This window comes from Octopus bimaculoides, chromosome 21 (genome assembly GCF_001194135.2).
Source record: "Octopus bimaculoides isolate UCB-OBI-ISO-001 chromosome 21, ASM119413v2, whole genome shotgun sequence".
In the NCBI taxonomy this organism is placed as follows: domain Eukaryota; kingdom Metazoa; phylum Mollusca; class Cephalopoda; order Octopoda; family Octopodidae; genus Octopus; species Octopus bimaculoides.
The window spans coordinates 19,689,619-19,713,361 of NC_069001.1; the positions used below are offsets into that span (position 1 = coordinate 19,689,619).

The window sequence follows — 23,743 nt, forward strand, 5'->3', positions numbered from 1 at the left end:
CCAGAATTTGGTAGGGTAAAAAAACCAAAAACAAAATCAAGAGATTTGGTGAATAAAATTTGAAGATAAGCAACAAAAATTCAATAGGTTATAGCAGTACGTACGTTTCGTACAAGCTCCATTTATTCATGTAGTGAGATCACCACATAGAATGTACAATGAAAATGTACTCCTCAGCTGCATAATGGAATTTCATTTCTAAAATGAAATTCCATTATGCAGCTGAGGAGTACATTTTCATTGTACATTCTGTGGTGTTCTCACTATATGAATAAATGGAAAAAGTTGATTATTCAGAATGGGCAGCACTAACTGTTTATGTAAAGAAAAACAATAACAAAATACGAGTATGTGTGGACTTTTCAACAGGTTTGAATGAATGTTTAAGGACATACACTTATTCACTAACAAGCCCAGATGAAATTTTTGCAAAACTCAATGGAGGAAAATTTTTCTCAAGATTGAACTTGTCGGAGGCATATGTACAGTTACAAGTTGAGGAAGAATGTTTGAAATTATTAACGATAAACACTCTTAAAGTTTTATATGAATTCAGTCGACTTCCTTTCAGGATAAAGATGGCACCTAGTATTTTCCAACAGGTGATGGACACGATGCTTGCAGATACAGATTTTGCTATAGCATATTTGGATGACATATTCATAAAAAGTGAGTCTTGAGTCTAGAGCCAGATCCTTCAAGATCAACGGCAATTAAAAAAATACCTACCCTGCAAAATATTATAACATTACAAGCGTTCTTAGGGCTCATGAACTATTACAAAACATACATACCAAACATGCATGAGCTAAGAGCACCCTTAAACAACCTATTGAAAAAGGCATAAAATGGTATTGGTTAGACAGGTATTAAAAAGCATTCAAAGAAATTTTAAAAGTTTTAACATCGGAACTGTCATTATCGCACTTTGATCCAAAATTTAAAATAGTAGCAGCATCAGATGCTAGCAAAAGTGGTATAAGAGTGGTAATTTTACACAAGTATGAAAATGGTAGCGTAAAACCTATTGCTCATGCTTCACCTTCAGTGTTGGCAGCTGAAAAAAACTACAGCTAAATTGCGAACTACAGCCATTATTTTTGCAGTGGAAAATTTCACAAATTCATACATGGAAGGAAATTCAGTCTGCAAACACATTGCTGCCCATTGTTATCAATTTATGAAGCGAGAAAGGGTATCTGCACACATACAGCCAACTGATTGCAGCGCTGGGGGACGGTCCTGCTAAATTATGATTTTAAGATGGAATTTCTACCATCAAAAAAATTAGGACATGCGGATGGGCTGTGAAGATTGATTCCTAAATACAATGAACTGTTAGAGGACACGGTAATGGCAGCATTAAAAGCCAAAATTGAAATAAAAACATAGTACGTGAACTACCTGTCACTTTAGAAGAAATAAAAGTTAAAGCAGAGAAGGATGTGATCATAATAAAAATGAAAAATATACTGAAGTTTGAAACAAATACAAAAACTCACGTGATCAAGCATAACACAGTTTCAAAATGGTATTCGATATGTGATGACATACTTATGTACGTTCAGAAGGTTGTAATACCTGTTTCTTTGGAAAGCCGTATGTTAAAAGAACATCCAAGAATCGCGAGAATGAAAGCATTGATGAGAAGCTATGTTTACTGGACGAATATGGATCAGGATATTGAAAAAATGGTGAAAGCCTGCAGGGGTTGTGCCCTGGCAGCAAAGGTGCCACCTGTAAAAATTCAACCTTGGCCCAACACTGATGTACCTTGGTCAAGATTACACATAGATTTCGCAGGACCGTTAAATGGAGAGTATTATCTAACAGTTGTGGATAGTTACACAAAATGGCCAGAAATATGTAAATGTGGGAAGCCAATCTCCAAAGTAACAATGGAATTTCTGGACGAACTATTTGGTGCAATATGACGTCCCAAACACTACAGTGTCTGATAACGGAACACAGTTTACGTCAGAGGAATTTGCAAACTTGCAAAATGCATGCAATGCAGCATATTACTACTCCACCATACCATCCGAGATCACATGAACTAGTGGAACATTTCATAAACACATTTAAGAGGGTGCTGAAAAAATCTAGAAATGAACTACTTGCTGATACTGCATTGATGCAATTCTTAAGTGTCTACCAAATAACACCTAACCCCAACACCACATCAGGTGTGTTGCCAGCTGAACTAATGTTCGCCAGGAAAGTCAGGTCAGTGTTTGACAAATTAGTATCAGGAAGAAAAGAAAAAATGGAGAGAAACACTGAAAATAAGATGAAATACTTCAAAATTGGTGACATGGTTTTTTTTCAAATATACAAAAATGGAAAGGAAAGTTAGGATGAAGTTATAATATGCCAATGTTTAGGAAAGATAACCTACATGGTAAAAGGCCATATGTGGGAACACAAAAGACATTTAAATCAATTTTAAAAAATGGTTTACAGAAAAAAGAATAAGACATGAAGAACCAATGGAATTTCTTTATGATATTTTTGATACCTCAGGGAATAATCGAACCAATGAATACAGTAACTAGGAAAAGAAAGCAAACAGAACTTTTGCAAGTAGGCCCAAAACGAAAAAAATATTCCAATTTCTTCTCAGGGAGTTGAAAAAAAAGTGGGGGAGAGGTGGTAATAAAGATAATAAATAAAAGGAAAATATTGACTTCCAGCGAAAGTCAAACTCAAAAAGGGGAGATGTTGTGGTGAAATCCTGACACCCCTGTAGGATAGCAAGTCAACTGTCCTAAACTGTATGAAGGCACATGTGCAGTCAGTGAAGGACAGTGTTTTGTGAAGATAGTCATAGAAGTCATTGAGAAGAGGTATTTGTATTGTTGTAACCTTATTATAAGTCCACATTATAAAGTGGCATATACAGTGAGTTCAAGAAGTACATAATAGTGTCAACGAGACACAACATTTCCTATACATCAATAGCCTACTTGCTGTTACCTCCAACAATGCCAACTCATATGCAGAAAATATCCCTTCATTCCTCTCTCTCTAACCTTCTGCATCCAAGTATTATCCATATGCAATCAAGACACTTTATGCCAAACCTTCACTGTCTTCTTAAAGAGAAAAATCTTGTCCTATTCAACAGCATAGACACCATCAAAACATGCCAAAAACACAATATCATGCCTCACCTCATAAACAACTTGCAGCTAGAATTCTCAAGGTACATTAAAAATACTAGGCTCCACCGTCGTTAGCAATCTCTCCCTAGCCATCACAAAGACCAACCTTCTTCACTGTCAGAATTTACTTCATTTCACAGTAATCTGTACAATATTTTGTTATGGGTTTCTAATAGGCTGGTCCCTGGTTAACTGCATAACTAATGCAGTGCAGAATGATTACAAATGATTTTTATTTGGAGAGCACTTTAAAAATTTTCTCAATCTTGTTTACATTCTTTATCAATATACGTTAGTGAAAGGTGTATGCAAGTATGTATACACACACACACATACAACAATCTTTCATACAGTTCTTATCTACTGAATTCCACTTGTCAGGTACAGGTCAGTCTAAGGCTGTGGTAAGAAACACTTGCCCAAAGTGTCCTGCAGTAGGATTGAATCCTGAACCATGTGGCTGCAAAGCAAACTTCTTAACCATACACTCATGCCGTTTTCTATATTTCATCATCTGCACTTGAAGACTCCTTCAAAAGTGACACAATTACAAATCCACTTACATATTATCTGCACTTGTTTTTTTGTTTTTTTTTTTCTTTGATGTTTGCTCATTATTTTATTCCTAATGTTTGAAATCATGGCTGCTGGAACTTGTAGTCAGTATGAAGTTGGTTTAAAAAAATTATTCTTATATGCTAAAAATTAAAAAAAATAAAACAATTAGAATCCAAGAAAATAATGAGGGTCTGCATTAGCAAGAAAATGTTTTAGAAAATGAGTCAATGAGAGAAGGTCTCTACATGGTTGAGCAGCCTGCTAGAAGTTGCAGCAAAATTTTGCTCAAATCATTTCCTTCTGTAATGATACATAAAATATGTAATACTAGATATACATTGTCAGAAAAATACATGGTCAGTGTCTTTTGATCATAAGTTTGCTTGATGGTGTTAAACAACAACAATAGTTAAGAAAATCTGTAAAATGTGATAAGATTATGTGCTGTGAAGTTGGAGGTCTAACATTTTAAACAGGGCCCGTCTTTGAAGAAGATACTATAAATATTTTGTGATTTATTTCCTTCAGTTTGTTGTCTTTTAAAATGGTTTAGAAATTATTTTTTTAAAGGTAGCACACCTCACATTTCTGGAGATATTTTAAATTACATGAAGAACATTCCTGGATTAATTCAAATACCTTTCAGTCACTTGTAAGTTTTTGCCTCATTTTCCAAACTACTGTTTTTTTTCTTTTCCATACTTATGCTGTGAGTGTCATCAGATGTAAATAATTTTGTTTTCCCAATACAAAATATTGAAGAGATTAAATAGAGTATATCAAACTAGATATGTAAACAGTAGGCAAATTTCATCTACTATGTTCATGAATTTTACATTATTTACAATTGACGGATATTTGTCCTCATCTTGTTTTTTGTTAATACAATGTTTCAGCTGATATACCCTCCAGCCTTCATCAGGTGTCTTGGGGAAATTTTGAACCTGGGTTCTCATTCCTAAGGTATTTTTCGTCATCGTCACCGCCGCTGCCGTCGTTTTTTCTTTCTTCTTTCTTCAAATTTTCTTCCATTTCTTGCCGAGTGTTTTCCATACAGCTAGGGCAGAGAAACTCACTGTATGCATTCCCAGTTTACACATGCAAATTTACAGGTAAAATATGTATTTAAAAAAAAAAAAAATTAATAAATAAAAAAAATTCATGAATGGATGTTGTTTTCACAGCAATAATGCTCTTCTCAGTACATGAGTTGTTCCTGTTAACACGATTTTTTGCACTTCCTGTAGGGATGGTAAGCCTGGAATCATTTTCAAATAGGTTTCAGTACCTTTTTTTATCATTCCTAGAGATCCTACAATCACTGGTACAGTAGTCGCCTTGAGTTGCCACATTTTTTCAGTTTCTATTTGCAAATCTTTATATTTACCGATCTTGTCAAATTCTTTCGCCGCTATATTATGATCGCAGGGAATACTCATGTCAATTAATAAACACGTCTTCTTTGTCTGATCTTTTATAATAATACTCGGTTTATTAGCTTTTATAAACTTGTCTGTATGTACGGGGAAGTCCCAGAGAATCGATACATTTTCTCCCTTAGTTACAGCTTCAGGATGGTGTTTATACCATTTGTCAGCGGTTTTGATTTTATAATGCCGACATATTACTATTATTATTCAAGTCACTGCCTGGAATCGAACTCGGAATCTTGGGGTTAGTAGCCCACACTCTTAACCACTACACCATATGCCCGTGAGCATATGGCATAGTGATTAATTTCCCCAAGACACCTGATGAAGTCTGGAGGGTATATCAGCTAAAACGTTGTATTAACAACAAACAAGATGAGGATAATGTAAATAATGTACACAATTCCTCATCTCTTAAATGTAGAACTGTTTCATGAATTTTGTTCTGTTTTTAAGTTACTGATACAGATTCAGTGCAGTAGTGACTAATACTACAGGCTGTATGGCAAGGATGCAAATTTACCTCTGAATTAAGATGTCCCTGTAATGTAGTAGTTTGGCAAAAGAGACTGAGCAGTTTGGCAAAAGAGAATAAGTACTAGGCTTAAAAAATATCTTTGGATTGATCTGTGTGCCTAAAACCCTTCAAGGCGATGCTCCAGCATGGCTGCAATCAGATGACTGAAACAAGTAAAAGGTGAAAAAAAAAGAATTTCAGTAATTAGTCTAGTAGTTGTGAATAAGTAATATGGAGAAAGATACACATCTCTACTGTGAATAGTGGGAGCACTATATAATTGCAGAGTATTTTATTAGCTTGCTGTGCTGCTCTCAGCTTAATACAAAGACTCAAATGTTATGTAAGTTACAGGGTGTTCTGGTTAAATGTGATGATTTTCTTATGTTTCCTTTTGTCAGGAACAGCTTGATGTATTGGTAAACAGTTAACAGTGTTGGAAAACATAAAGATTAAAGTTGTAGTTGAAAAAAAATTAGCGGACATGGAGAAATGGAAGCCATCTGAATACTGGAAAAGAGTTGCCTGTATCAAGATGATTCACACTGGGTATCAAAATGTCAACATCATGACTGCTGCTCAATACTCTGTGAACACTGTAAAGGCTGTAAGATGTGATATAAAGAGTTGCAATGGAAACTATGAAGTTGTGACCAGCAGGAAGGGACACAGTAAGCATTCTGACTGTGTCCACATACCTAAATCTATCTCCACATCTTTGAACAGGGCCTTAGGCTCAATTCAGATATTTATGTGAAGCTGCTGGAGGTGTGCTCAATCCCCAGTTGGAGAGGGTTGCTGCTGAGGCTGAGAGGTTGTGTGGAAGCAGGTTTTAGCTCCTTGCAATACTTCTGGAAAGAGTCAAAGGTGATTGTCAGGGAATTTCTACAACTTCATCAGCCCCAATTTCTAGCCTCCTAATTCCCTCAATTGTTATCCCATTGATTACTATGTGTGGGGCATAATTGAGAAAGACACCAACTGCTCTGCCTGCAACACCAAGGCTGAGCTGGTGGCCAAGATCAAGGAGGTGTTCAAAGATCCTCCCAAGGACACAGGGAGGAATTAATGCACCAGGTTCTGGAGTCACCTTGAGGTCGTGGTGAAAGCTGAGGATGGCTACTTTAAGTAAGCTGTTATCTCCCAGCCATAATCTTGTTGATATTTTTTGATTTTTAAAAAATTCTTTTAGTTTTGGATGGAATATTGTGTTTCCTTTTCCTTTTATGCAAACTGTCAAATTTAACCTGAAGACCCTGTATTTTAGTTTATCACTAATAATTTTAACTTGATTTATTTCTTTGTTCTGTATTAGTGTTGAACATCAGGAAACATTAGAATATTTTGGCAAAGGCATAAGACAGTTTGCTTCACTGAAAGTAAGTTTTTCCCTCTTAATCTTTTTTTTCTAAAAGAAAAAAGAAAAAAAATCAATCAGGAATTTAAATTTGTAAAATTGGTGGTTTGAAAGGTTTTTTTATTATTTAAAAAAGATATTTTCAAATCTGTTGTTGTTGATATGGGAGTATAGGGGTTGTAAAATATTCCTTAATATTGAAGCAACATTTATGATAAATTTAATTTTAATTAGTAATATAATGGTTCTATTTTTATTTATACACATTTTAAGTTGGTTTCAAAATTTCAAATTGACCAAACTATAGAACCAATATGAAGTTAGTTGAAGTTGGATTGTTGAGAGCTAAAGTCTTGGCCCTGAATAGAATACAATGATGAGTATAAACTACTGTTATTTTTGTTGGTCTAGCATTCTATTATGTTCATCCATCTGTAATCTCAGAAAAACTAAGATATGCTTTGTTAACTATGCTTAATTGTGGTAAATAAAAGGATCTGAGGAAACTAATGATGTCCAGTGTCATCAATTAGTGGGTATAAACTGCTTAAAAGTCGATTAAATTAATTTGTCATAAAGAAGACAGAAAGGTCAATATTTCAGTAAGTACTGACTGTCAGAAGGTCCTGCAAAAATATTAGGGTTTTTTTTTCCCGTCGTTGTAGGCCAATTTATGTTTAAACACGTTGATCCATCATACAGTGAGTTTAGTTCACCAATATTCTTTATTAATTCTTGCATAATGGCTGTGAGGTTGCAATGCTGCTGTATTAATCATATATCATAAATTCACTACTGTCATTCTGTTGTAGCTCTGAACAAATTATCTACATTTGCTCACTTCATTTTACCTGACTGAATAAAAGCAGGTTCGACTCCTACTTTATGATTGAGTGATGGAGGCCAAGGAGAATGTTCAGTCATAAAAACAGTTGCTCTTTCAAATGAAACATCCAGCCTATGAACCAATAGATACCTCTACTTGGTTGCTTAACACGATAAGAATAATTCTCATGCCATATGCTCCTATTTTAAACAAAGGAAAGACACATTGGATAATGTAGTCCAAGATATATTATGTCTAAAATAAGACAGGATGGCTACAACTAGATCACCTTTAATTGTTCCTTGGCTGGAACAGGGCTGACCTTGAGTTAAACAACAACATTCCACATATGCAACATGGAAAAATAGATGCAATACTAAGAAAGGAAATTCTTTATTTACAATATTGCTAGAGATGCATAAATAGCAAGCAACGTGATCTAAGTTTGTGTACTGAAACTCAAGCAAGCCATTTTAGCTATAGTAAAAAAAAATTATTTTATCATACGACTGTGACCTGATCACTGGTATGAGCAGCCGTAGAATTGTTTCAGTGAAAAGGTTGCTATAATGCAACAAATCTTTTGGATACGTCATGGAAGAAATGAAAAGTGAATATAGTGGTTTTTGTGTAATTCTAAAAGGTGAGAATAGTTTTTCTATATTTATATATTGTTACTCCTGTATTAAGGTCAGATTTAGGCTCAAGCTAAGCAAGCTATAGAAATCCTTCAAAATCTCAGAATTATATCTCATTCATTGATATAATCTATATTTAAATAATGAATTAGACCAATTAATCTGTGGATTATTTACATAGTTTCATTCAAGCTAGAAGAATTCTTAGAGCATTGGAAAAATGCTGTACAGTATTTCTTTCACTTTTTTATGTTCTGAGTTCAAATCCCACCTAGACCAACTTTGCCTTTTATTCTTTTGGATATGATAACATAAAATAACTGTCAAGGCTTTAGGATCAATGGGATTAACTAATTCTCTACCCTCAAAATGCAGATTTCATGCCTGGATTAAAAACAATTACTTTATAATTATGCTTATAAAAGGAGCTACTCTTCTCCTCACTCCACTCCATTTGGTTATATTATGCATTTTGGAAACATTTTTGTCATGTTCAGTTGCTCTCCGTTAGCAATTGCCAAATAGAGCCCATAAAGGATTCCATAGCTAAGGTCCTCACCATGTCTAAATCTTGTCTTGTTTTATAGGTATTCTTCTGAGGATCCTACAGTTTAAGGCCTTACCCTGTCAAAATCTGGCCTTATTTAATGTGTATTACTTGTATTTTACAAACTGAACAAAGCAAACATCATTCTTCCATCTCTTTTTTATTTTACAGAATGGTTTTATATACACTTCAGTTCAAGATCCTGCTGCAGAAGTTCCATCTGGTTACAATGATAAAAATGGTGTAGCAGTTTGGAGTAAAGGTGGAAAAACAATGGTATCCCATAACCACATTTTTGTTATCTTCCTCTGAATCAGACTTAATATATCACTTCCTTTAATGCCACCACTTGGTCAGGACATTGAGAGTGATTGTGTGCAGGTAGGCATGTGAGGTAGAGTGAATGGCATTCAGCAGGTAGTGAACATGGGTGAGGGAAGGTGGATGATGGGAAGATGGGTTGCGGGGAGTTTTGACTGAGGGAGACAGACAGATTGTGTGTTTGTGTTTGAGTGGGTGGGGGCATAGATGGTCAGGCCTGTATGGTCTTGATTTTACTTAGCTGGGCATGTCTTCTCCAGTGCAGTAAATTGCCAGATGTTTCAGTTATTTGTCATCTCCTCAGTGAGGCTCAACATCTGAAGATCATTTCTCACTACTTCATCCCAAGTCTTCCTCTTCCACAGGTTCCCTCCACAATCAGTGATCAGTACTTCTTTATGCAGCTGTCCTCATCCATATGCATCACCTGACCATACCAGATGCCTCTTACACAATTTTTTTCTTAAGGCATTTATGCTTTATCAAAAAGGCACACTGACATTACACATCCAGCAGAGCTTGATGGCTTTGTTTCTTTCAAGCTTTCACATATCTGCTGTCACCATAGCTCATGTTTCACTGCCATGTAGCATAGCTGTCCATACACAGACATCATACAATCTGCCTTTCACTCAGAGAGAGAGAGAGAGAGAGAGACCCTTTGTTACCAACAAAGGTAGCAGCTCTCTGAACTTCGCTCAGGCAGTTCTTATTCTAACAACTATGCTTTCAGAGCTTCCTCCACTACTGCTAACTTTATTGCTTAGGTAACAGAACTATTTACTACTTCTAAGGGAGTCTATTTTCTGTACATTTCTAGTGATTGTTGTACCTGCACATCTGCCACACATAAAGACTACTTTCTCTGTTAACCTTCCTGTGAATCCACTGCATCTCTTATGAGGCCATAGTACTGGGTATTCTATATGGAATTTCAGCCTACACCTTTTCTACATGTTGAGCAGAGTCATTTGTTTGAAGGGTTTAGTAATTTGTCTACTTCACTATTTACTAGTATCTTAGTTTCTGCTAAATTAATTCTAAGGCTCTTCTGTAATTCTGGTAGAGATTCAACTATAAGAACAAGGTCATCGGCATAGAGGAATTCACAAGGGTAACCATTCTTAAGTTCCTCTGTTATGGTCTGGAGGATAATGACAAACATGAGGAGGCTGAGAAACAATCCTTGTGAATTCCTGCCTGCACACTGAATTCATTGCTGACTTTCACATTTCTGACTGCATCCCTGTACATGGCTTGTATGGCTCTCACTTGCCACTCATCTGTCCCTTGCTTCCAAACTGACCACCAAATGAGGGAATGAGGGATCCTGTCAAAAGCTTTCTCCATGTTGACAAAAGCCAAGTATTGAGGGTTATCCTTTGTTGAATGCTTCTGCTTTACTAGGAAAATAGCATCAATCATGCTTCTTCCTGGCGCAAAACCAAACTGCATCTCATCTAGATTAACTTTCTCCATTATTAGTTGGGCTCTGACCCTTTCTGTAACTTTCATGGCCTGGTTCAGCATTTTGATACTTCTGTAATTATTTTTGTCTAAGGTGTCACCGTTACTTTTGTAGCAGTTGGCTATTATGCTGTTGTTGGGTATGACCCCTTTCTGGACAACCTGATTAACTATGCAGGTGACTAGGTTGTATCCCACTCCACCAGACATTTTAATCATCTCAGCAGTGATTCCTGATGAGTCAGAGGCTTTCCCTGTCTTCATGACCTTAATTACTTTATCTATTATGTTTACTGTCAACTCAGATAGCTGGTCCTTCTATTGGTTTTGCATTAGGAGAACTCTCTTCCCATGCATTCTCCAAATTTATCAGCTTCTCATATGTCACTTCCATGCATCTTTCTCTGCAGAATCACGTAGTAAAAGTGTACTATCATCCATGCAAACACACTTTTCTCCTACAACATCACATTTTTCACTGACACACTGTCTTGAAATCTGGAACATCTCAAACCTCTGGTCCTCTTGCTGAAGATCATTCGCAAACTCTGCAGAACATTGGGAAATGACTAAAGGACCTTTAATCATAGATCTAGGGCTAAACAACAATAGTCCATCTATGTGATATACTATGTGAGATTTTATATAATCTGAAGAGGATTTAGCTTATGACTGCAGTACTTCAAGAGACCTCTCTTAATATGTTAAAATCTATTTCTTGTTCAGAAAAATAGCAGCTAAATCATCTTCAATTTGTGAAACAGTTTCAATTCTCAGTTGAAATTTGGTTCACTTTAGTTGTACCACAGATGCCCACATACTCTCTTGGCTATTTGCTTCTGTAAAAACAACTGAAACAAATCAAAAGTTAATTTGTTTATATTGTATATGCAGGTTGATGTTGAGTTTTTTATGAAATCAATGGAAGCTATGATGCCAGATTTTTACCAAGCCCTCAGTGATGGTGACACTGAACAGAGTAGCACTGCTAAACGCACCAAGAAATCTGTGGATAGAACTTTAGATTTTTTAGATGAAATCTTACAAATCCACAATAAGTCACCAGTAAGTGTTCACAGTTTCTTTTTCTGTCACTTTTCTTTTTCTGTTATTTTATGAAAACATTCTCTGGCTGAAAATAAATGTCTCTATATAGATCTGGTGGTGGAACTAAAGATATAGATGCAGGCATGATTGTGTAGTTGAGGAATTTGGTTAACAAATATATGATTCTAGATTTGGTCTGATATGGTACTTTGGGCAAATGTTTTTTACTATAATCTTACATTAACCAATACTTTCTGAGTGGAATACATGTATGTATGTTTGTATAAACTGGAGGAAATGTATCCTTATAAATCTGTAAGTCATAAGGTGTACTTAGCTATTTGACAGATAGAAATTGATAACTATTAGGATTAAAATTAACTAAGAGAAAAAAATCCTGAAAGGCACTGTCTCATCATGGCCATAGCTCAATAACTTAAACCAGTATAAGAATAAGAGTAAAAGAATGTAAGCATTAATGTGGATGAATATCGTACAAAAAATAAATTAATTAAAACAAACTGGCAGACATAGAAAGAAATTGTCCAAGGGTGACAGATACCTAAGGAAGGGTGATGGATCAGTGGAATCACCTGAAATTTCTCTCATTCTAAATGGTTAATGATGAAGATGTGTCTTTACAATGATGATTAACTACTGTTTGGAGATTCTAGGAGCTTTTATCACAAAAGCATAAAATTAAAGGGTGATCTACTGTATGAGACATGTAAAAAATTATTTTCTATTAATTGTAATTTTACAATTAATTGGAGAAAGAAATAACAACCTAACAGTTGCATGGCTCAACGAAGAGGGGAAATAATTACCGTATATACTCACGGATAGGTCACACTTTTTCTACCAAAAATTTCAATAAAATTCAGGTGTGTGGCCTATCCACTTGACACCACAGGGATATCAAATAGACAGCAGTGTATCAGTAGTCTAGGCATGTGCCCTGGGCCTGGGCTTTTCAGTTTTCAAGTTGTTATGGAAACAATTTTGTGGTGTCTGTTTACTGGAAAGCGGAAACTAGAAGCTGCGTATTGGTCTTTTTGACAACATTGATTCATCCTGATTTTTAGTTTTAAAATTTTAATAATTGCAAACCCTAACCATGAGTAAGAGAAAGAGTTATGAAGTAAGCTTTAAGTTGAAAGTGGTGGATTATGCAGAAGAACATGGAAATAGATCTGTAGAAAGAGAGTTTAGTGTTTCAGAAAAGGTGGTGAGAGGATGGAAGAAGCTGAAGGAACAGCTTAAAGAAATGCCAAATTGGAAGAGAACAGCAAGGTTTGGAGTATCTCTGTACCAAAATTTTGAAAAAGAATTGTGTGATTGGGTCGTAGACTTCAGAAATAATAGTCTCACTGTAACCAGACTTTCAATACTTACCAGAGCCCTTCATATTGCTCCCAAAGTATCAATTAAATTCTCGGCAGGGTGGTGTACCAGATTTATGAATAGATGTGGAGTGACACTACGCTAAAAAACTCATATCACTCAAAAACTGCCAAAAAATTTTGATGAAAAATTCATAATTTTGAAAAGTTTGTTCTGAAGGAGCATAAAATGTTTGAGTTCTCCCTAGAAAATATTGGAAATACAAATCAAACTCCCATGTATTTTGAAATGTTGGGAAAAACTACTGTAGACAGAGTGGGAAACAAAGCAACTGTAGACAGAGTAAAAACTACAGGGCATGAGAAACAATGTCTTACTGCTGTGCTAGTCTGTCAAGCTGATGGAAAAAGTTTTGTCCAATGGTTATCTTCAAAAGGAAGAATATGCCGAAGGATTCCTTTCCACCAGATGTTATTATGAAAGTACATCCTAAAGGAGGAAAGCTTAACAAATATTTGGTTGGATGAAGTTTGGATGTAAAGATCAGGGGCCTTACTCAAACCCAGAAGTCTTCTTGCATGTTTAACTCACACTGCTGTGAGTTAATGAAGGTGTAAATTGAAGAATTATGAACAAAGCAAGTAGTCATTCCTGGTGGTTGTACTTCTCTTTTGCAGCCACTTGATGTTTCAGTAAATAAGTCTTTCAAGACTTACATTCGAAAATTGTGGACATCTTAGATGATATCTGGTGAAAAGGAATTTTCTAAAGGTAGCTCATTGAAAAGACCTGGATTGAGATTAGTAGTAGAATGGGTGAAGAAAACCTGGGACAGTATCCCTGAAGAACTAATCATCAAGTTCTTCAAAAAATGTGGCATCTCAAATGCTATGGATGGCACTGAAGATGATGTGATGTTTGAGGGTTTGGTTGGTTCAAGCACAGAAAAAACAGAGAATGTGGATGGAAATGAACATACCATAACTGATGATGAGCTGAACTACTATTATGACCTTGCCTCTGATGACTACACAGTAACTGATGAACAAATGAAAAGAATGTTTGACAGTGATAGTGATAAAGAAGAATTTTTGGGTTTCAATCTCGATGAAGTTTAAAAACTATATTTTAACAAGTAAACACTTTTCTTATGTAACATATTTTTCTCTTCTATTTGTAATTCTAGACATTTTTCTTGTCAAGTTGATACTTATTGATTGTTTTTGTAGAGTTGATTTATCAATTAGACTACTTTCATGAAGTCACCTCCACAAAATGTTTTAACATTTGTAAGCAAAGTTTTGAAATACAGGTTAATATTTGATGATATTTAACAAATATGAATTATATTTGCATTAAAAAAGGGCCATGTAACTCTCCAGATTATAGTGTGGCCTATTTGTGAGTCAACTGCAAATACCTACTTTGACAGCCCCAAACTAAGGGTGTAACCTATCCACTGATGTGACCTATTTGCAAGTATATACAGTACAGGAAATTAAGAAATGATCTCTTAAAATTAATTTACCTTTTTAGAGGCAAAAAGCTGATCTTTTTGCAGGCTATAGTGCAATTTTCTATGGACATAGGAAATAAACAAAACAAAATTAGTCTGAAGAGGGTTATATTCTCTTTTTTGAGAATTTTTCAACTGTAGAACTTTTTTGCAACTCTTCACAAGATTTAATGTTTGAAAAATACATAAAAGAAAAACAGTTAAATTAAGAAAATATACATACTAATGTATTTTAATCCTTATTCAATTTCAGAAATTGAAAAATACAGCTGTCTTTGGTGTAATTGAAGGTGGCTTTTTGAAGAGGGAACGAGAAAGATCAGCAAAAAATACAGCAGCTAGAGCTGTTCAAGGTAAGAAAAAGAATTAGCAGTAATGTGAGGTGTATATTACAAAAACAGTAGAGATGTTTGATAAAATAAATAGCCAATTTACTAGTTGCTGTTTACATAATATTCCTTACTATACCTTACCCACAAAACATTAGACTTTGTGCTGCCTATGTTAGAAATTATTATTATTACTAGGAGAGAGGGCAAGGATTGATAGAATCATTAGAGCATTAGACAAAATTTTTCATACTATTAGTTTTGATTCTTTAAATCCCACCAAAGTCAACATTACCTTTAATTTTTTCTGGAATTATAAATAAAGTACAAGTCAGATACTAGGATCAATCTAATTAACTGTTTCCTCCTCATAATTCTGACTTTGTACCTATATAAGAAACCATTATTAATACTAGAGAAATACCACATGGATGGCAGTAGTTAGATTATTGTGCATGATGTGGTATATTTTGAATTCTGATGGTAGAATGTTGCTTATAGTGTAGCATGATTTGAAGTCTTGACAGTGTAGACAGTAATCCTGCAAACTCAATATGAGAGTAGAATTCCTTTTTGTGCTCTGTGTAAGTGTCTCTTTACTAATGTTACAGATTTGACCCATGACCTGATTTGAATTTCTTTGTTTTCATAGTTTCTGTTATATTTTGTTATTGTTTAAACCTGAAAAAACAAAGATGTCCTTTTAAATATTGAATGTAAATATGAAATATTGGATGGATAGGATCTAAAGAAAAAAGTATTTGATGAGACTGTAATTTACATTTTCTAGCTGTCTTTAGAGTTAACTTGAATGTAATAGGTGGCTCACTGAGCAGATGATGTTAATTTTAATGCTGCTAATTATATTTGACAAACATGAATAAGTGATGACGAGCTTCGTAAAAGTCTCTAATAAATCATCATTATGTTAAAATAGCAAAATGTAAAAGAAATGTTTGATGAGATACAAATAAGCAATTGGGAAACTATTGAATATTGATTCCCATTACAGGAATCAAATATTGTATCAGCTGTTAAAGTGGCAAGCTGGTGGAATTGTTACTGCACTGGGAAAAATGCTTAGTAACATTTCATCCCTCTTAACATTCTGAGTTCAAATTCCATTGAGGTCTTCTTAGCCTTTCATCCTTTGGAGTGGGAGAAGGGGTCAATAAAATAAGTACCAGTTGTGTATTGTGGTTGATGTAATCAACTTAGCCCTCTCCCCTGGAATTGCTGGCCTTGTGTCAAAATTTGAAACTATTATAGTGACTCTGTCAATAACGTAGTGACTCAGTTAATATTATAGTGGCTTAGTTAATATTGGGTCATCCCATAAATAATGCAGTTTTTTTCAAATGCATAAAGTAAAAGTCGGAGTGGGGTGGGATAAACTACCTACATCAACTTGCTATAAAAGCAGGTAGTAATTTTACCTTGACCTTATTCTTAGTGCAAGTTTTGAAGAGTGCATTTCGATTTTAGCAGTTATTTTCTCAAAGCTATGATGGAAGTAACGGAGGAGCATATTCGGCATATTATGCTTTATGAGTTCAATAAAGGCAACAATGCAACAGAAAATGCAAGGAATATTAATGCAGTATATGGAGATCAGACAATAAGCATAAGCCAGTGTCAACGGTGGTTCCAGAAATTCCAAACTGGAAACTACAGCCTAGAAGACGAGCCTCATCTTGGAAGATCTGTAGAGCTTGTTGAGCACGTCCTGCAAACCCTGGTGGAACAAAATCCCATCGTAACTGTTGAGGAACTAGCAGAGAAGTTGGAGTTGGTCATTCAACCATTCATTGACACCTGTGTGCCATCGGAAAAGTCAGCAAATTGGGTCAATAGGTTCCTCACAAACTTTCTGAGTCTAATCGTGAGCAGAGAGTGAATGTATGCTGTTCTTTGCTGTTATGTCTCATGAATGAACCTTTTTTGGACCGAATCGTGACTGGTGATGAGAAATGGGTTCTTTATAAAAATGTCAAACACCGAAGACAGTGGGTAGGGAAAGGAGAAACACCAGCACCCCAGGCTAAAGAAAGTCTTCACCCACGTAAGGTATTGTTATCTGTTTGGTGGGATGTGAAAGGTTTAGTCCACTTTGAACTTTTAAATCTAAAACCAAATGATAAAAAAGGAAATTACTGTGAGCAGCTTAAGTTGGCACTAGAAGAAAAACAACCATTTTTGGTTTCAAGATGAAAGGTGTTCTTCTATCAAGATAATGCTTGGCCACATAAACCAAGGATGACATTCTAAAGGCTGGAGCAGTTTGAATGAGAAATGATGCCCTACCCACCATATTCACCGGACATTGCCCCATCTGATTATCATTTATTCCAGTCTTCAAAATCATTTGGATGGAAAAAATATGAATTCTGTAGACGAGGTCAGAACAGTACTGGAAGAGTATTTTTCGTTGTGGGCAACTGAATTTTGAAAGAGAGGCCTTGCAAGTCTACCAGATAGATGGAAAAGCATTGTAGAAAATCAAGGAGAGTATATTTTAGATTAAAAAAGAACTTTGTTTATCTTAATTTTGAAAAATAAAAGAAGTATAAAAAAACTGCATTGTTTATGGGATGACCCAATATTATTGTGATTCAGTTAATACTGTAGTAACTCTATACTTTGCTCTTGGTGTGCTTAGATGCCTAGCAGCTTTTCTATTGAAATTTCATCAAGATTTCACAAGATTATGGATAGATATCAAAGTTTTTTAAAGGTGACCTAACTGAACATTTTCCACTAACTGAACATTTTCTCACTACCAATTTGGTATAGAAAAGACATTTTAGAAGTTATTTATTGTCCATTCCGGCAGCATGACCTGACCAACACAGCTGGACATTGTATGGGAAAGTGTACATATTAAGCAATACCATGCAATTAAGGAACTCTGGGACTTTGTCCTGCTATCAAATCTGCAGCATTTTGAAAAGGTAGTTCATGTGGAATTTATTGAAATTTTTGACATGCTTATTGTAAATAGTCCACATTTCTCTGGCATACAACAAAGCTGGCAGAACTATGGCTCTGTAGACTGTCAGCTTGCTTTTGAAGTCTCTCCTCTCCTCACTCAGTTTATATTGTACTTATCTAAGTTTGTATTGTGAAACCACTACAGTGACAATATCTCCAGCAAAATTTTCTTGACTCCCAATTTCTCAGTTGTAAGTTGTGGTTGTTGTTTAGCCCAAGGTCAACTCTAACCGAGTAAACCTATGAGCAAACACATTCAAGCCATGAGCAGTTACTCTTTTCTTTTCTTAATATAGTCTATGTTGTACTATAACATTATGCAATGTCCTTGCCATCTTAAGCTGGTAGGGTGTAAATTGATTAGATTTATCTACTATTTTTAAAAGATAAGTGACTGTGGTGGTTACCTTGTTGCTCATGTAAGTAGAGGTAAAATGACCAGGCAGATAGTTGCCATTGTGAACTATCAGTTCATTGTTTGAAAGTTCAGATCCATTGCAGACATTTTATTATGACTCTGAAAAACAAATTATTCTACCTTCATTGATCTTGTTGTTCCAATGAAATAGGCACCAGAATGGATGAGGAAAAGTTAGGCAGGCTGCTATCCTGTCCAAGGCCTCTTATGCACTGTTGTCATCATCGCCACCGCTGTATTCTTCTTCCCTCAACATACACCTGTCATCATCATTCCACATGAGAACACACACAAATATATATATATATATATATATATATATATGTAACATTGATATTCTAGTTAGGACAAACCCTAGTAAATGTAGTGTAGAAATCAAGAGGAGCATAATGGAGAGCATCCAACACATAGCTAACTCAATCCACTAAAGTATCAAGGTAACTATAGATTACCCCACTAGGCACCCTAACAATAGACTCCCTGTCTTCGATACTAAACTTTGGTTAGAGACTGTAAACAACAGAGTGCAGCCTCTCCGCTCTTATTACATGAAATCCATAACTTCTTATTACATGAAATCCATAGCTTCTCAGCTTTGTCACACAGTACAAAAATCAACATACTGATAGCAGACTTAGGATAATGAATAATGTGTACCCCCTATGTGAAACCTATGAAACAAGGAAACATATACAGAACTTCATGCACTGCATGCAATTCTCTGGATATGACCAGAAAGATAGGGTTCATGTATACAGGGGAGCTAGAAAGAAGTTAGATAGCATTATATGTCATTACATATAAGCCAGTGATACCTGCCCTAGATACAGAGGTAAAGCCTGGAATAGTATACAAAGAGTTTGTGACAAAGCAAACAAGGTAAACACATGGTACAGGGATGACAAATATCAAGGTATGATGTTTGAAGAAGCCACACCCCATGGGGAACTAGCCCATAGATTTAGGAAAGCTTTGAAGGAGACCAAACTCGACATTAAGATTGTTGAAAAGTCAGGGAGCTCCATCAGATCATAGTTATGTAGGACGTATATCTTTGAAAATACCACATGCATTAATGAGAACTGCGTGGTATGTAAGATTAACCCTGGCATTAACTGTAGAACTAGAAATGTTGTCAACAGCATAAAGTGCATAGAGGGTGCTTGTAAAGACAAGAACACAGCATACATTGAAGAGATATCTAGAAGTATTGTGGAGAGATTAAATGAATACTTGAGGCAATATGATGACAAAAAACAGTCCTCCATATTCTACCAACGGGCTGACTTGACATTCACATTTTATCCAAGTACCCAAAGGACTCATCACTCAGACAAATATGGAGTACATTCTCATAAATGAAACATTCCCCATTTGTTTCAGTCATTTGACTGTGGCCTTGCTGGAGCACTGCCTTTAGTCAAGCCAATCAATCCCAGGACTTATTCGTTGTAAGCCTAGTACTTACTCTGTCATTCTCTTTTGCTGAACTGCTTAATTACAGGGACGTAGACACACCAGCATCAGTTGTCAAGTGATGTTATGGGAACAAACACAGACACACACACACACGCGAACATATATATACGACAGGCTTCTTCCAGTTTCCATCTACCAAATCCACTCATGGCTTTGGTTGGCCTCAGACTATACTAGAAGACACTTGCCCAAGGTGCCATACAGTGGGACTGAACCTGGAACCATGTGGTTGGTAAGCAAGCTACTTAGCACACAGTAATTGCTGTGCCTGTGTATATATATATATATATATATATATATATAAGTAAATGGATATGTAGGTGTACAGATAGATACATAGGTAAATAGATAGATAGGTACATAGTAATACAGATAGACAAGCATGCGCACACACACACACACACACACATACACAAAGGAGGCAGAATCACACTCCACATATGCATAAGCCACACTCAAACACGCACACACAAGGAGACAAAGGTACACAAACACATGAATATGCAAAATATATACATAATTACGTATGTACATACACACATGCATACACATACATGTGCATGTACAAGCACACATGCATGCTGATGCACACACATGCGCACAAACAGACAAAAGTAACACTGCTCCAATAACAAACAGTCAACATCCATTGACAAGATTGCAAAAGCAACAAAAATTTTGGAAAACAAAATATAATAAATGAGTGGAAATCAAACCAGTGAGTACTTACATCTACCTGTATATATAGATGTATATTTGGGTACAGGACATTGCAAACAAAGCGTAGACAAAATGATAAACGAGTACAGAAAACACACGGGCCACATAGAGAACTTCTCCTTCATCAGCTGCCCCCATTCTAACACAGGCGTTTCGAAGAGTAGGTCAGGACGCATTGTTAAAATGGCTCTTCCCACGGACCACAAATTAAATTTAAATTAAAATTAATTCAAATTAAATTTGTAACGTGGAGGAATGTAGTGGCGGACAGAAAACAAAACAAGAAAACGAAACAGTGAGAACAAACAAGAAAGCTATACGGCCAGACGTGAAAAAAATATATGTGCTGAACGCTGTAAAGCAATGAACTAGAAAGGAGACGAAGAATTGTTCGTGCTAGCTTCGCGAAAGCGAAGATATGAAAGAAAGATAAGTAACCGGACACGTGACCAGCAATGGGTGAGGAGAAAGAGTGGTAGAGGGAGAAAAAAGGGGGATGAAGTAGAAGATAGGTGAGCAAATAGAGACAGGAAGAAAGAAAGAGATATAGTAGAGAAGGAGAGAGGCGGAGAACAACAGATGGAAGAACGAGAGGGGGAGAGAAAGATACAAAGGTAGACAGAGTCGCGTCAAAAACATATAGTTTAAAAACTTACTTGCAAGGAGGACGCGTAGCGTTCAATCATGTAATACAAAAAATAAATGAGTATATGCATATATACGTACATGTATGTACATACTTACATCTACCTGTGTATATATATATGAAATCAGGTGGGCAGGATGATGAATGTGAGTGAGAGATTAAATGGCATTACATTAGAATAAAATAAGACAAAGATTAAAAACTTAGCTTCCTTTCCCACTTATTCATAATTCTGCCTCTCTGTCTCTGTCACACTCTAACCTTTCATCCTCTGACACAAGTTCCCTCCTCAAATGCCTCTGCCCCTCTTAAAATTCTTTGAATTACTTGGTGATCTTGGTGCCACATAAAAAGCATCCAGTTCACGCTGTAAAATGGTTGGCATTTGGAAGGGCATCTAGCCATAAAAATCATGCCAAAACTAACCTTGCCTGTACTATTGTCTCATAAAAAGCACTGAGTCCATTCGCCTGAGTGGTTGGTGTTAGGAAGGGCATCCAGCCATAAAAACCCTGCCAAAACAGACACAATAGTCTTCGGAAGCCTTATACCTGTCCGGCTCCTGTCAACCATCCTACCCATGCATGCATGGAATACAGATGTTAAACAATGATGATGATATGTGTGTGTGTGTGTATATATATATATATATATATATATATACTGGGCATACCAGCAAAATTGTCACGTTCACAAATTCTTAAAATTCTTAAAACCAATAAACTATTCCATTTGTAATTTTCTGTGTTTTCCTGATAAGACATCTGGCAATACTGACACCAGTTTTTGTAAGAATCAGTGAAATACCTATTGAGAGATGTAGCTAAAAATAAAACAGGCAAAAGTCATTTTGTGCCAGCCTCATCATGTCTTCCCAACTGAGCAATGTTGAGAGGACTAAGATCATCTAGGCTTTCAGTGATGGTGCCAACATTCATTCTCTGGCTTTCATCTTCAAAATCTATTCAAGAACCATCAAGAGAATTGTGAACAACTTTGACATAGAGGGAATAGTAGAGAGGAAAACTGGATCAGGAGGTCATAACTGCAAGAGGGATCATCATTTCAATCTGAAGTTGAAGAGATCAATCAAAAGAGATCCAAATCAGTCCACAAGAAGCTTGGCATGTGAGAGAGGAGTTTCAGCTATGACAGTTCAATGAGTGATGATAAAAGACTTGAAAATGAGATCATGCATGAGGCCTGTGAGGTACCTTGTTATTCAAGGACAAAAGGTTAGAAGGTTGGAGAAGGTGAAGATCATCTTGAGCAAAGTGAAACATTAATCCTGGGATGATCTTTTACAGAGATGTGAATTTCACACAAGACACACACACAAACAAGCACAACAGCTGCATTCTGGCTCCAGATGCTCATGAGAGAGCCAAAAATGTCATTTTCAGGAGCAAAGATCCTGCCAAGGTTATGATTTTCACCTGCATGGCCTCTGATGGCAAGATGATGCCATTGATCATGTTTAAGAAAAGAGGCAAAATCTTTGAAGAAATGGAAAGTCTTCTTTCTCTTTGGATTGTTAGGTTGAATCATCAGCGTGCTACTCCGAATGACCCGTCCTTGTTTTCTTTGTATCGTCTATCTGGATGTTTTGTTGTCCCCTTTTTGTATCACTTAACTGTCTGGATGTTTTGTGTCCTTGTCCCATTTTGTATTTTTGCGTACATACACTTTGGTCTCTTATATGTAAGTATATATTTATCTAAATCTTGTACGACTCTATTCTTTCTTTTATTCTTTCTTTCTTTCTATCAGCCCTTTCATGCTTACTTCGTTCATTCCACTCTTCGTTTTTTCGTTTCCCCTCTCTCACATTTCCTTGCCTTCTCTTCATGCTCACTTTCCCTCCTCTCTTCACTTCACTGTGTCCCTGTCATTTTTTCTTGCCCCTCCTTAATTCTTGTCCCTCTGCCTCTACCTCTCTCTCTTCTCTCCTCAGGCTGTTCAACCAAGCCTGACATTTCTTTCTCAGTTCAGCCGCTGTCTGTGCAACATCTATATTCCTCCCTGTGCCTGTGAAATCTTAATTTAATTCATCCTTAGTCGAAAGACACCTGTTGTTATGTCCTGTTATTTGTATTTGTGTAACATTCTCTGTTTTTTTTTGTTTTTTATCCATCCTTGTTTTTGTATACATTCGCTGCTTTCTTCCAAGGAATCTAATGCTCTTAACTTAGTTTTTCCTTGGGGCTGGCCAGATTGGAACAATCTCGAGTATAACCAGCCAAAATTGCAAAGATAATCTAGAACTTGAATGAGAAAAGAAAACTCGGAATGACCTGTCCTTGCTTTCTCTGTATCATCTATCTAGATGTTTTGTTGTCCTTTTTTTGTATCACCTAACTGCCTGGATGTTTTGCGTTCTTGTCCCATTTTGTACTTTTTATATGTATATATATATATATATATATAT

General features: G+C 35.9%; 3 protein-coding genes across 11 annotated transcripts in view; 1 reads left to right on the forward strand and 2 right to left on the reverse strand.

The window, feature by feature from the left end:
• LOC106884493 (U3 small nucleolar RNA-associated protein 14 homolog A) overlaps nt 1-23,743 on the reverse strand; it is a 283,035-nt gene that overhangs the window by 218,424 nt on the left and 40,868 nt on the right. The window lies entirely within an intron of this gene.
• The window catches only part of LOC106883222 (queuine tRNA-ribosyltransferase accessory subunit 2), an 85,502-nt gene that overhangs the window by 32,465 nt on the left and 29,294 nt on the right, over nt 1-23,743 (forward strand). For 5 of the 9 annotated variants that reach the window (XM_014934145.2, XM_014934147.2, XM_052975339.1 and 2 more), the window contains exons 3-7: nt 4,293-4,374; nt 6,985-7,048; nt 9,209-9,313; nt 11,720-11,890; nt 14,986-15,085. In XM_014934145.2, coding sequence (XP_014789631.1) covers nt 4,293-4,374; nt 6,985-7,048; nt 9,209-9,313; nt 11,720-11,890; nt 14,986-15,085 — 522 coding nt within the window. The remainder of the gene's footprint in view (nt 1-4,292; nt 4,375-6,984; nt 7,049-9,208; nt 9,314-11,719; nt 11,891-14,985; nt 15,086-23,743) is intronic. The other 4 variants (XM_014934150.2, XM_052975340.1, XM_052975341.1 and 1 more) reach the window with 1 other exon arrangement.
• The window catches only part of LOC106883226 (uncharacterized), a 62,028-nt gene that overhangs the window by 20,582 nt on the left and 17,703 nt on the right, over nt 1-23,743 (reverse strand). The window lies entirely within an intron of this gene.